The sequence below is a fragment of the Pelodiscus sinensis genome, chromosome 1 (assembly GCF_049634645.1).
Source record: "Pelodiscus sinensis isolate JC-2024 chromosome 1, ASM4963464v1, whole genome shotgun sequence".
Lineage (NCBI taxonomy): Eukaryota > Metazoa > Chordata > Testudines > Trionychidae > Pelodiscus > Pelodiscus sinensis.
The window spans coordinates 40,381,680-40,395,136 of NC_134711.1; the positions used below are offsets into that span (position 1 = coordinate 40,381,680).

Genomic DNA, 13,457 nt, shown 5'->3' on the forward strand with positions numbered 1-13,457 from the left:
TGTAAAATAGGATGTGCCTGGAATGGGATTTGTTTCTCATACAATGGAAAGGAAGGGCTCTGCTATATAATGACCACATGGGGGTAGCAGAGGATATGGAATGGAAAGCGAGGACAATTATACAGTATAATGATCACAGGAGGGCAACAAGGGACTACAGATGGGGAATGGACCAGTAGTTTGCTGCATTCCTCACACTGCCTGGGAAGCATCCGGGGCAGACAAACCTGGGCCTGTCCCAGCCAGAGGACATGGCCCTCTCCCCAACCTATACTTGCTGAAGCTGCAGCGGCCATGGAGAAGCACTTCTCACCTGGCGCCAAGCTGATCCTATGAGAGAGGGCTGGGGTTGTACTCTCTTCCCAGGACAGTGTGCATACTGAAGCCCTCATCCCCAGCCTCATTTTACATTTTATTTTCCAAAAAACAAAAATTGAGTTAAAAACCTGAGCAATGCCACGTAAATCTTCTAGTAGCTGATATTGCAAAGTCATTACAGATGTTCCAAAACCAGAAAGAGGCTGCAAATTATTTCCTCAGATCTAAAATTAATCCAGTATTTTTAAGAATTTGTATTATATTCATACTAATTTCACCCCATGAGGAGGACCAGCCCTAAACCCACCTCCTACTCAAGAACCATGTAAATTCAGTTTGAAGTGAATTTCACACACTTGTTTTCACATACAAAATCTTCTATTACAAATAGCTCCCTCAAACCATATAAAAGGTTTGTTTCTCAAATATAAAAATTTTGGATTATCCTGCTACAAAAGGTGCGACCAGGATTTCTCTGGTACAAATAGTAGTTTATAGAACTAAACTGAAAAGCAAATATAAAGTTTGAGGGACAGAACATGGTAATGATCCAGATAAATCCACAGAAATCACAGCTACTCATCACCTTTCAAGTACTGCCCTTTTGTGGGAATAAAAACTCTGGAATTCTGAACACAGCCTTGAAGGAAGAAAGAGAATGAAAATGACATTCTTTCTTCAGTTGGGTCATTTAAATTAGGTTTCTCAAAATTAGAATTAAACAAGCCATATTCAGTATCTTCATCTCCTCAGCAGATGAATCACTGAAGCTGTGAGTATCAGTTATCTTTAAATCAACTTTACTGTTAGTTGTGGCACTGGTATGTTCTGCACTAGATACAGTGAATTTGTTATTCCTAATGGTTTGCTGAAAACCTTCTGTTGCATTAAGTGCAGGTAATGTCATGTTTTTCTCTGGAGTTAATGAAAATACACTCATGTTGGAAGAGGCCCTGGCCCCAGAGGCATCCATATTAGAAAGTGAATTTAAGGACACTTGAACACAAATATCTTCTGAAATGCAGGCATTGATGTAGTGGATGTCGTTTACATCAGCTCTAGATTTGCAACTGTAGCCTGCATAACAGCGGCAATAAAATTTTTCTATAAATTGCTGCAGATCCTGAAATGATGGCTGCCCTTGTACAGCATATTTTCCATCTTTTGACATCTGAATAATAAAATTCTCTGGATTCAGATGAAGATAGTCACTGGAGTTCCAGTTTTTTCGTGCACATGCACCAGAGTCTTGGCATAATGCTTGACTACAGATTTTAGCTGCCATGGTTACATTGATGATATAAGGATTCAGAGTATGCCCAAGGTAGCTGCCTAAAGTTCTGCAAGTGTTCTGTGGAAAGAAAATCATATTTTAAAAACTCAATATACAAATTCATTATGAAAATGGTCGTCATTTCAACAACTTTATTGTAGCTAATTTTCAGTGTTTCTCTAGAGATATTGTAAATGTAGATAAGCAGTTATTGGCTGTAGAAAACAACCAAATGTATCAATTAAATCATTATACATTGCAATAATTAAGGCAAAATTATACTAGGTAGATGCTGTAGATTTTATTTAAAGTATTCAAATGGCCGAAATCAGAGGAATTCAAGCTTTCACTTTATCTACTATGGTTAGCCTGTTGTTTTTTAGTCCAATGTGCTCCATTAACTTAGAAGAAAGATCAAAATTCCTGTTATTTTTAGGGAAGCCTGAAGATTTCTATGTCTTTTCATATGACATAAATTACTGTCCCCGTGAAATTTCTGGTTCTCTCCCCCGCATCCCTTGAACTGAGTATCCCTCAGCTGAGGAAGCTAAGTTGTCATTGATTTTTTTGTTTTTGTTTTTAGAGACTTGAAAAGAGCACTTCATGGGCCCTGCGTTTGGAATGAAACATATTCTTGGAACTTCCTCACATTGAGAAATATCTTCAAAGTATGCCTCAATGACTGAGAAATTCTTGTGTTGTTGGCATAGATTTCTGGTTCGCTTGGCATGGTGTTATAATTAGAAGCTGAGGGGTTAGTGTTTTTGGTCTGTTTTGTTTCTGAGAATACACTGGCAATTTGACCTGATTAGACATTAAACACCTAGTATCGACAGACAAAGCCAGTTTTTGCACCAATGGGGCTTACCCCTTGGGTAAACTGTACTGGTACATATCACAACGAATATGTTTACCTGCCAGCTTGTACTGGCACAGCTATATCAGCAACTGCTCAACAATGGCTGAAATCAGGACAATAATCCAGTGTACACAAGGCCTAAGAAATCTCTGCTTTTTCCCTTCTCCCACCAGCTGTGCTGAATCTAACAAAGGCTTGTGTTGGACCTAATAAAGCTAAGATGAAACATTTGTTTATTGTTAAAATATTCATGAGTAAAGCATGATCTGGGATTTAATGTCAAGTTATTGTAACAGCCACCACTAAATTTTAACTCCTTCATTAAAGATACAGAAAAAGAAGGAGAAACAGTCAAGCAGTTGAAATATGTGGTAGTTAGTAAAGCTTTCATTTTAACAGCAACTCTTATTCCCTTCCCCATTAGCTGGAAACAGTGTCTGATAGTCTTTTAACTTTAATTGGACTTCTGGAGAAATAAAAGAGAAGTTTGTTGGAATGATCTGGAGCTGTTGTCAAAATTCAACACTATGTTTTTAAGACAAAACAAGACATAAAAGGGGAGAGGACAGAACAGTAAAGATGGGAAGCCATGTCTTCTATTTTCGGTGCTGATTTGTCCTTGCAATGTTGCTTACAATAAAGGGGAAAACATTCAAAAGGAAAGGGATATAATATACCATCAAAGTCAGACAGATGATTGGCATAAGTATTGTTTTGTTTTATATATAGAAAGATAACAGCCAAAGATATTTTAGCTAGCAATTCTTAATTGACTAAATTCTTGGAGAAGTTATGACAGAAATGGGCCTGGTCGAGAGATCTTTATGAAGAGGGTAATGACTTCACATAGTCACTTAGGAAGGTTGTTCCACGAACAAACAGATTTACTCATGCTAAAACTTGCATAACTGTGGATATAAATATTCTAATCTGTATATGCAAAATCTCATTTGCTTACAGTAATCACTTGCAAATTTAATTCTAAAGGCTGTTGCCAATATAAATTCTGTCATTATAACTGTGTGCAAAAATTACAGGTGCAAATGATATGCATATCAAAACCAAGCATGTACAAATGAAGTCCACATTCAGACTTTTTTGAAAATTCAGTCCTTAAAGAACTATGAATATTTATATGGGCATACTTTCTGCTCAAGAGACATCAACAGTGCTGAACAGTTCTGAATCCTTTCCTTTAGTAGACTGTGGGTGGGGGTGAAAGTACCATAATAACTTCACAAATAATATTCTATAATAGACTGACTTGACTGTATATAAATGGGCTAGCTCAAAAGATTTATTTGAACCTCCTTAAAACAGTGTTTCTCAAACTATGTTGCGTGTGACCTTATTATAGTAAATGAAAGGGGGAAGGGTTTTATTTTTCCTTTTTGCCATTCATCTTTCTCATACAGGAGTCAGTCAAGGTATTATCGTCCATTGCATATGAAACAGAGAATCAACTAACCATGACATTTAACAAAATGTCTCCTCCTAATGTTTAAAGTATTTTTTCCTAAATGGACCATTTAAAAAAAAAACAACAACAATAATCTGGGAAGCCGATTATAAAAAATCTTGCATCAGACAAGGCCTGAATATTTTTTCTGTACTTTAGGACAGAATACTACAAAGAAATTACAGAATTTCTAAATTAACCAAACAAATGCCAACCTGCCTGTAGTTGGCATAGTAGCTTGTCTAGTCACCGACCCCTAACAGCACGTATCAGATTAAAAGCTGAGTACCAACAGTGATAATAAAAAGATTTCTAGAAGGCTGAGATTTTATTTAAGCAGAATGGCAGATGATGACAACAAGCCTAAAAATGTTTTTTAATTTTGAGAGAAGACTCTGGGGGTATGTCTAGACTGCAGGCTTTTGTCGACAGCAGCTTTGTCAACAGATACTATTGACAAAGCTTCTGTCGACAAAGAGTGTCTAGACTACATCCAGTTCTGAAGACAAAGGGGCTTGCTTTGTCAACATGAGAGTGTAGACGCAAAGGACAGTGTAGATGCAATAACGCCTTCTGTTGACAGAACTCTGTCGACAAAAGGCATTATTCCTCATAGAACGAGGTTTACCAGCGTCAACAAAACTGCCGAGTTCTGTCGACGTTATGTAGACCGAACTTGGCAGTAGTGTAGATGCAGATATAGTTTTGTTGACAAAAGTCCATTTTTGTCGACAATACCCTGTAATCTAGACACACCCTGGGTCTTCTGAAAACTGTTTAGTCATTGTTTACAGTAGAAATTCTGACAGCAGTAAATGAATAAAAACCTTACACTTTTCATCTCTAAGGAAAAAGTAAATTGATCTCTCAAAAGAATTGAATGTAATTAATCTGACATACCACACTCAGTGCTAAATGCAGGTCTCCCCAGATTACAATTCCAGAGACACCTAATGCAGCAGATTCGCCAATGGTATTTACAAGGTCATCCTGAAAACAAAGGTGTGAGGATGAATAATAAAGTATATTTCAGCAACATGCAGTATGACTATAAGTTACATAATCAGAAACATAACCAGAATAACCACCATGAAGTGCATAATTAAACATTACTTCTCCATTCTGCTCTCAGTTATGCTGGTAGATTCTGATACAGAGTTGAGCAGATGATGCAAAACTATGTCCCCACCTAACATCATTGTAAGTATGGCTTATGATTAGAGAAATAAGACTCAAATTGAGTTCTAACAAGTTCCTGAGATACATTGGCACTTCTCCAAGCTGATCCATCTGATACACTTTTTACCTCCCTTTTAGGTTTTTACCTATTAGCAAATCAAAGTTGGTGGAGTCCAATTCAAAAGTTCTACATGAAAGACATGAAAGACCTTGTTCAGGGCAATGCTCTAACAAAACCAGGCCAGGCAACATTGTATATTCCTAATAATTCTTGAGGTAAAACTCAACAAAAATATTTTTAAAAGTGATCTTCATAGTTCGTTTATATATCATTAAAAACAAACATTGCCTCTACTCCCATTTTAATAGCCCCTAACCAGTCAGCTTGAAACAACAGCATATTTATATTTTCCTTTGCTTAACATGCTATAATATTCTTTCCAGTTCCATTGTATTTTACTGCTTGTTGGATACAGTTCTATTCAAACCCTCTGTAGGTTACTTTCATCAACTTGCAATGTTTTGTGCCTATGTATGTAGTGATCCTTAAATTACAAATATTTAAGAGCTAGCCAAACCTCACTCACCTGAGAGAGATATTCCTGATTGAAATCCGTAAATACTGGACGTGTATATACAAAAATGGGAAGTGGACAGGTGGAATTGGAGACATTAGACACTCTAATGGCTTCTTGAACTCTATTACGAACAAAGAGTGGTGCGTTTTTGGAAGATCTCAAGGCTGTTTCGAGATAGACAGATGGGTAAAGTGCTGTGCTTTCCTCCCACAACCAATTAAGCTCGTTATTCCTTGCTATTTCAATATCTAAACAGCTTCCTGTATAATTATGGGGATTTTGGTTGTAATCATAGTTATAGCAGTCAGGATAAAGGTAATAGCCCCACAAATTGTTTGGCTTCATTGATATTCCCAGTTTTAAAGATTGCAACATAAATGATTTTGCTGCAGCTTCAAATTCCATTTTGGCTAGAGTCCTGACTTGGGTTTCTGATAGGCTTATATCGTTCTGCTGAACAAACTCGACAGACTCCTGCCTGTAAATGTCTTTTGCTCCCCAGTTCCGTATCCATAGTGGCCTCCAGTTTTCCCAGTCGATGACAGCCAAGCCAACCTGTTCATCTGAAGGCATATAAAAATTAATGTCATCCCTGGCTTTCTTTAAATGGTGTTCCAAGAAACAGAGTTGGGGGATCCCACCATTAAATGTCTTATGTGTGTTCTCATCTATGTAAGGATAATTACCAAGCCTGTCTGCATAGAATATAGTAATATTCTGCTCTGTGGATGTCTTCAGTGTGCTTCCTACCAAGTGGAAGAGTCTCATATCCAGCTGCACTTTAGTCTTCTCAGTGCAAAGCTCTGTAGGAGCATTCCAGATAGAGAGGAAAGGTGAATTGGGGATGAGAGGCTGGGCTCTTATATGCAACGATGAACAGCAAGTAACTTGAATAATGATGAATACCAGCCAGGATGCTCTGTTAGAGGCAATAAAGCTACCAAAGCTTTGGGCTTGCTTTAAGATTTCCATTTCAGTTAGTGAATAGCTCAGTAGCTGTTTCTGATCAAACTGCAAATAAATGCTTCATAGGTGCTCACAGCCATGGTAGTCAGTCAAAGTCTTCAGTAAAATAATACATTTCCTCAGAGTACACAGTCAGCAATATTCCATAAGGGTAAAAGAGGTGTGTTGTTTATGCCATGTTCTTTATTTCTTCATTGCGCATTTAGGGAAGCTTCTCAATAGCTGCCCAACCTAATGCAGAAAAAGAGATTGAAGCCATTATAATATCCAGTAGGATATCTTTTTAGAGTATCCTTAAAACACAGACAGTTTGTAGCTATGGAAATACTGTGATTTTTCAGTGAGTAGAGAATACTCCTATTATGTGAAAAAACAGCATGGCATCACAGAAGTAATACATACTTAGAAAAGACATAAGGTGGTCAGGGAAGTGGTTTCTAATAGTCAGAGCATGGAACAGAGTCAATATCCCCATCTTACTTCTGATTCTAACAGGGATTTAAAGTATGAGACTTTGAACAAAGTCACATAAGCTGTCGGTGCCTTATTCAATAGTAATCTGGGTATAATATTACTTACCTACTTCATAAGGTTGTTCTGAAGCTATTAATTTTACAAAGCACTTTGAGAACCCAAACTATATGTAATTGTTATGCAATTGTTATGATCATGCCGTTGCTTTAGCTGAAAATGTGGGTGCTATTTTCTTCTGTGTAAGTTTCTCATATTCCTATTGAATTCCTGTTTTAATGCAATATGCTGTACCCCTGTTGCAGCATAAGCATTAAAACAGAGTAGTTCTGTTTGCCTCCCACTTCTGAGACTGGTAAACGTCCCTGTACCTATAAATCAAGCTTTGCTGAGAAATCTGTCCTTTCTCATAATTTACGCAGTTGTAAAAATCCTTCCTGTTGAATATTTTTTACCAAACCATATACTAATAGTATTAGCAAATGACCGGCCGCATGAAAGATCTCACATTAAGGAGTCCATCAAAATAAAGCTTGTGATCTGTGGCCTTGATTATGACCAAACATATGTCAATTTGAAAGGCTATGTATGACTTCCCCAGTTCTGGTTCCCTTGTCAGTGCTAGCCTTCCCAAATGGGTGAGAAGAAAGGTGGGCCACTCCTCTACACAGGCTAGAAGAGTGAACTCTGTGTGACACATTAACAAGTGCCCACTTCACCCTGGGAAAGCAGAGTACAGTTGCCAAGCTCTTAGACCTCAAAGATACATTGTGCCTAAGCTATGCCCAGTGACATTCCTTCTGGAGTGGGATGCCTCCTCACCACAACTAAACACTTGAAAGGAAGAGAGGAGTCACAAACAAGTTAATGCAGTGTGATGGGACAGCCTGCCCTTTAACAACAGGACTATCTGTGGGTCAGTCTTCCCATCATGTGACATGATCTTTAAGAATATTGGGTGGTCTGATACACAAGACCTGAGGTGTTATGGGAAGAGAGGAAAAGGGTTCTGGGAAGAACAGCAGTTAGAATAAATCCAGTTGCTGTATCTTTAAGGGCTTGGGAGCTGGAGCCTTGAAGAAAGGGTGGGGTAGTGGCCATTCTTTCACCCAGCCAAAAATAAGGAATAAAGTGGGAGAAGGGGCCAGCATAAATGCTGCCTCCTCCTGCTTCATAACAGGGCAGATACCTATAGAAACTACAGGGAGCAAGCAGGCTCCTGCAGGGCCCTGAGTTAGCAGGGAGACGACCGCAGCAGAGGAAGGTCTGCCTGCCAAACCTTTGCAGCCCTAGTGTGGATGGACTGATCGATAAAAGGGCCCAGCTCGAGGAGAAGCTGGTTAAAGTCCTGCAACTGGCCTAAGGAGATCTGTGGGAAACTCCTAAATGAGGGAAACCATTAGGGCAGTTTGGTAGGTAGGCTGGCATAGGCCAGAGAAGCAGAGGAGGTTTATCTGTGCCATGTTCTGCCTCGGGGTTGAATATAATCGACAACGAAGGGTTGCTCTTCAATATACAAGTCTCATGGGATGTACTGAAATCCCTCATTCAGTGAAACCTAGCCAAAGTACAACAGTGGCACTTTACTGGGCCACCAGGCTCCTGTTGCGGTGGGAGGGGGGTGTTCCTCCAGGAATCAGGGTCTCTGATAGATGCAGATAAGGGCTTCTGATCTAGATAGCCCAGTTTTTGGTCTTCAATAGCTCATCTGCACTGCTTTGCCAGCACTGTCTGAGCCCCAGCAGAGAGGAGGGGGTGGGTAGTATTTAGGCAAAAAAGGATATGACCGAAGCACTGTAATTCAGTGACTCTCTGCATTCTAGTTTATGATACATTTGTATGGGCAGGCATACTGTATGCATATGTGCTATACAATTTATACTTTAATAGTACAGACAACACTGGTTATGGAATTTGGGAGGTTTTGTTTTATAGTGGAGCTTTATAGTAACACACTGAATGGTTCTAACGCACACTGTATGTTAATGGTATGATGGGCTGTGTCTACACTGGCATGAATTTCCGTAACTGCTTAAAACAGAATACTATTCCATTTTCAGTTTTTCTGGAAAAGGAGCGTCTACATTGTCAGGCTGCTTTTCCGGAAAAGCCCTTTTTCCGGAAAGGCGTCTATGGCCAATGTAGATGCGCTTTTCCGGAAAAAGACTACTGGGCTGTCTACACTGGCCCTTTTCCGGAACAATGTTCCGGAATAAGGACTTATGCCCGAGCGGGAGCAGAATAGTTTTTCCGGAATAGCGGCTGATTTTGTACAGTAGAGCATCGTTGCTTTTCTGGAAATTCAAGGACCAGTGTAGACAGCTCGCAGCTTATTCCGGAAAAGCAGCTGATTTTCCGGAATAAGTGGCCCAGTGTAGACACAGCCCAGGTGTATAAGGATAGGCTTTTATTGGGAGAATGAAGATTGAGGGTGGAAGTAGACTATGGGTGAACCTATTTGCTATAGGTAACTATGTTATTGGTAAGGTTGTTCCCTTGTGATTTGTGACTGTACTACCCAATATGCTAGGGAAGAATAGAGAAAATGATGTTGTATTAACAGAAGTTTTACCTCTCAACAGATGTACATTCTCATCTCTGATAGGTTCAGGACCTATTTTGGAACTGGGCAGCTTCTGTAAATTCTCCCACAGTGATGCTCTATCATCAGTTTAAGCTGGGTTGAATGCCTATGCAAACTGAGACATTTTATCAGCTAGCCTTCTGGATAATGATTCTTGTGCAACTAGTATCCAAAACAAATGTGTCCCATACTTAATGAAGGGAACAGCTGTCAGAGATAGAACTAAAAAAAAAAATCTGCTGGATCCTTTATCAGGCATTATCTCTGGCTGAGACTGCTAATAGTCTCCCCAGCGAGGGTCCTGGCATTTGTAGTGGTATGTGCAGTAATTGAAAGCATTTCTAAAGTGGCTAGGGAAATCACTTCTGTTACTGGCCCTTCATCTACAAATAACTCTCTCTCCTTGAGGCATATGAGAGATCACATTTTGGGGTACGTCAACATCCTGCATAAGACCTGCTTCTGGCCAAAGCTGAATATGAACATTATGGGCTACAAAGGAGCTCTGCAGAAATGCTGGTCACATCATAGAGATGCTGGAAGGGGTATGATTCCCCACATGCTCAACCAGCCTTTTGTAAATCGCATCTCATTTGTCTCCCCTCTGCTGGGACCACAAATGATACTACAGTCCTGGGAAGCCTGTTGGGAAAGAGGACATTGGTGCTGTGATCAATGAGCCATGTCATGATAAAAGACTCATAACATTGCAGGATAGATTTTTTGGGTTCAGGCTGGTGCCCTGGTTATGAGACCTCCTTCCCCATGGGGAGAAAGCGCTAAAGCCCAAGCCCAAGTCCAAACATTTCTACTGTGATTTTATAGCCCTGCAGCCTAAATCCTGTGCACCTGAGTCATCTGACCTGGGCTCAGAGACTATGTCACAGCATTTTTATCACAGTGTAGACAAATCTTTAGCCAGGGGGATGAGAAGGGAACCGGAGGGCAAACCACAAGTGAGCATGGATACTGTTTTCCCATAAAATGCAAAAAATTATCAGTGGGAGGATTGGAAGTGTTATAGGTGGGTTTTGCTGTGCCTTTCTCTGTCCTCTGGATGCCCTTGGTTGTGTGGGAGAGCTTCATCCAGAATGGGGCCTTTATCATCGCTGGCTTACATCTCTATTGTGGAACTGTCCTTTGGCTCCAATATCTCAGGGACAGAAGGAAACTCACCCCAACCACCATCTTCCTATAAAGTGATTTCTGATATCAAATTATCAATGGCTCATAGCCAGGTAATTCATTATAGTGCTCCAGGGTGTAGTTGCCATACATAGAGTGATAACAGGCCATTTGAATATAAATACGATACTTATACTGAACATACCACGTTCATATAGAAACTCTGCTTTAAACAAAAGTAAAGGGTAGTGGTAGTTACACAGTATAACTGTGTTTCATGTGATTCCATTTGAGGTTTTTGAGGAGGAAAAAAGAATGTTTTAAGCTTTTCTTGGTCTCTTTGACTCTTCTGTTAAGCCTTGTCTTCTACTGAGGTATATACAGTTTGTGTTGGGGGAATAAGGAGAATGTGATCCTATGGAAAAATGTAATCACATCCTTCAGATTGTATATTTATACAATAAAATATCTATTTCCAATTAGCATCACCATAATATAATGTTGTTATATCTCCTACTCAATAGCCATGCATTCTTTAGAAAGGGTCTGATCCTGCAGTATTGAAGTCACTTGCCATTTCTTGATGACTTCCATGAGTGAGATAAGCCCAAGGTGCACAAAAAGTTGATCCTCCAGACTGGCAACCTGCAGTCTGATTTAACTTGACTTTTCTGTTTTGTTCACCACTGTGACTTGAATTTCTTCACATTAACCAAATAAAACAACACTTCCCGATTGAGTCACATGTTTATATTGTGGCACAAGAGACAAAACAAGGAACTCTTCTGATAAATCATGGGGTAGGGGAGAGAATGTCTTCTATTTATGCATGAACAATCCACTTATAAGTAAACTTAACAGAGTGGAAAGTAAGAGTGCTCCAGTTTGTTTTCAGGGTAAGAATTCCTCCACAAAATGTCTGATAATTTTATTTAATCTGATTAGATTAAACAAACTGGAGCACTCTTACTTTCCACTCTATTAAGTTTACTTGTAAGTGGGTTTGATGGAAAAGCCCTGGATGTGGAGGAAAGGTTCTAATCATTGTACTGTGTTATATTTATCAGCTTAGCTAAAACTCAGCTGATTTTGCCGTTCTTACTAAGATTTGTTCAATTCATTGTTGGGAAACTTTTGCCTCCAAAGCTTACAGTAATATATTTTTGTGTGTTAAAGTTAATAGATTATTTCACATGATAGCTTTCAGTTAAAAGGATTGCCTCTGGGCCAGCTTAATGATGGCAGGTCTAATAAAAGTTGCTTTTTTTCAAGTCTCCTGTTGCGAATGTATGTCCAAATGAACTGAGTAATAAAGCTGCCTTTGTCTTTGTCAAAAAGCCATTATCTTTAGAATATCTTAACACTAATTGCTCTAGGGTTATCTGAGAGTGTATACTGGTAGATCTACATGCCCTGAGTCTACAGAAATAGCTCCTGCGTTATATTTTCCTGATTTTGACATTTATGTAGGTTATTTATTTATCAATTTTCTCTGTTTAATTATTTGTTCATTTTTATATCATAAACTAGATTGCAAATCAATAGAAAGGTTGAATATAAATAGAATAGGTCTCCTAGTACAGAATGATGTGTATCCTATCAGGGATCACTGGTAGTGCTGCTTGGATTAGGTCTAAAAACTGCTCATAAGCAGTATAAGTATTGGGCAGTGTTACTTTACTAGGAGTCGAAACTCAACTCTGATATAACTAGGCATAGCTCACTAGGCTTGGGTCCACTGACATCAGGACTAAGTTTGATCCAATAAATGCTGCCAGCATCTAGCAACTGCCAATAACGCTCTTAGGGTACGTCTACACTAGCCCCCTAGTTCGAACTAGGGAGGCTAATGAGGGCGACTGAAGTTGCTAATGAAGATTTAAATATCCCACACTTGATTAGCATAATCCCAGCCGGTTGCCATTTTGGAAACTGACTAGCCCGAAGTAACTGCCTGCGTCTATATGCGGCAGAGAAGTGGGATTCCGAGATAAACCCCTTAGTTCGAATTAACTGTTAAACCTCATTCCACAAGGAGTAACAGTTAATTCGAACTAAGGGGTTTATCTCGGAATCCTGCTTCTCTGCCGCATATAGACACAGGCAGTTACTTCGGGCTAGTCAGTTTCCAAAATGGCGACCAGCCGGGATTATGCTAATCAAGCACGAGCTATTTAAATCCCGTGCTTCATTAGCAACTTCGGTCACCCTCATTAGCTTCCCTAGTTCGAACTAGGGGGCTAGTGTAGACGTACCCTTTCTTACACTTATCAATTTTGATCCAAAAGTCAGTGAATACACAGATTTGAATGGTTCACAGTTGTTTTTCATGGATTGTCATAGATTTGATTGATTGGTAATAGCTGTTATTCGTATGCTGGTGTGTTTCTATATACAGATACATTTTCTATATACATTCTATCTGTCTCCAAACATCTCTAATATTATGATCATGGATATATTTATCTACAGTCCAGAATGTTTGGGCTATTTTAACCCAGTTTGCTAGTCTAGTGATTATTATGTGTTTACTTCATTCTAGCCTCAGTCACTTGATTATTTTTTATATTATTAACACTAAATTATTAAGTATTCAATGGAGCAAATTAGGCTAAACAGTAAAATCTTCTGGGTACAAGAATCTG

The 13,457-nt window shown here is 39.2% G+C and overlaps 1 protein-coding gene across 4 annotated transcripts in view; it reads right to left on the reverse strand.

Moving 5' to 3' along the window:
* Positions 1-399: 399 nt before the first annotated feature.
* Positions 400-13,457, reverse strand: part of SPAM1 (sperm adhesion molecule 1) — a 35,151-nt gene continuing 22,093 nt past the window's right edge. For all 4 annotated transcript variants that reach the window (XM_006122599.4, XM_006122596.4, XM_075928487.1 and 1 more), the window contains 3 exons: positions 5,676-6,863; positions 4,810-4,899; positions 400-1,669 (listed from right to left, as the gene is read on the reverse strand). In XM_006122599.4, the coding sequence (XP_006122661.2) occupies positions 1,010-1,669; positions 4,810-4,899; positions 5,676-6,638 (1,713 nt within the window). In that variant the 5' untranslated portion in view covers positions 6,639-6,863 and the 3' untranslated portion in view covers positions 400-1,009. The remainder of the gene's footprint in view (positions 1,670-4,809; positions 4,900-5,675; positions 6,864-13,457) is intronic.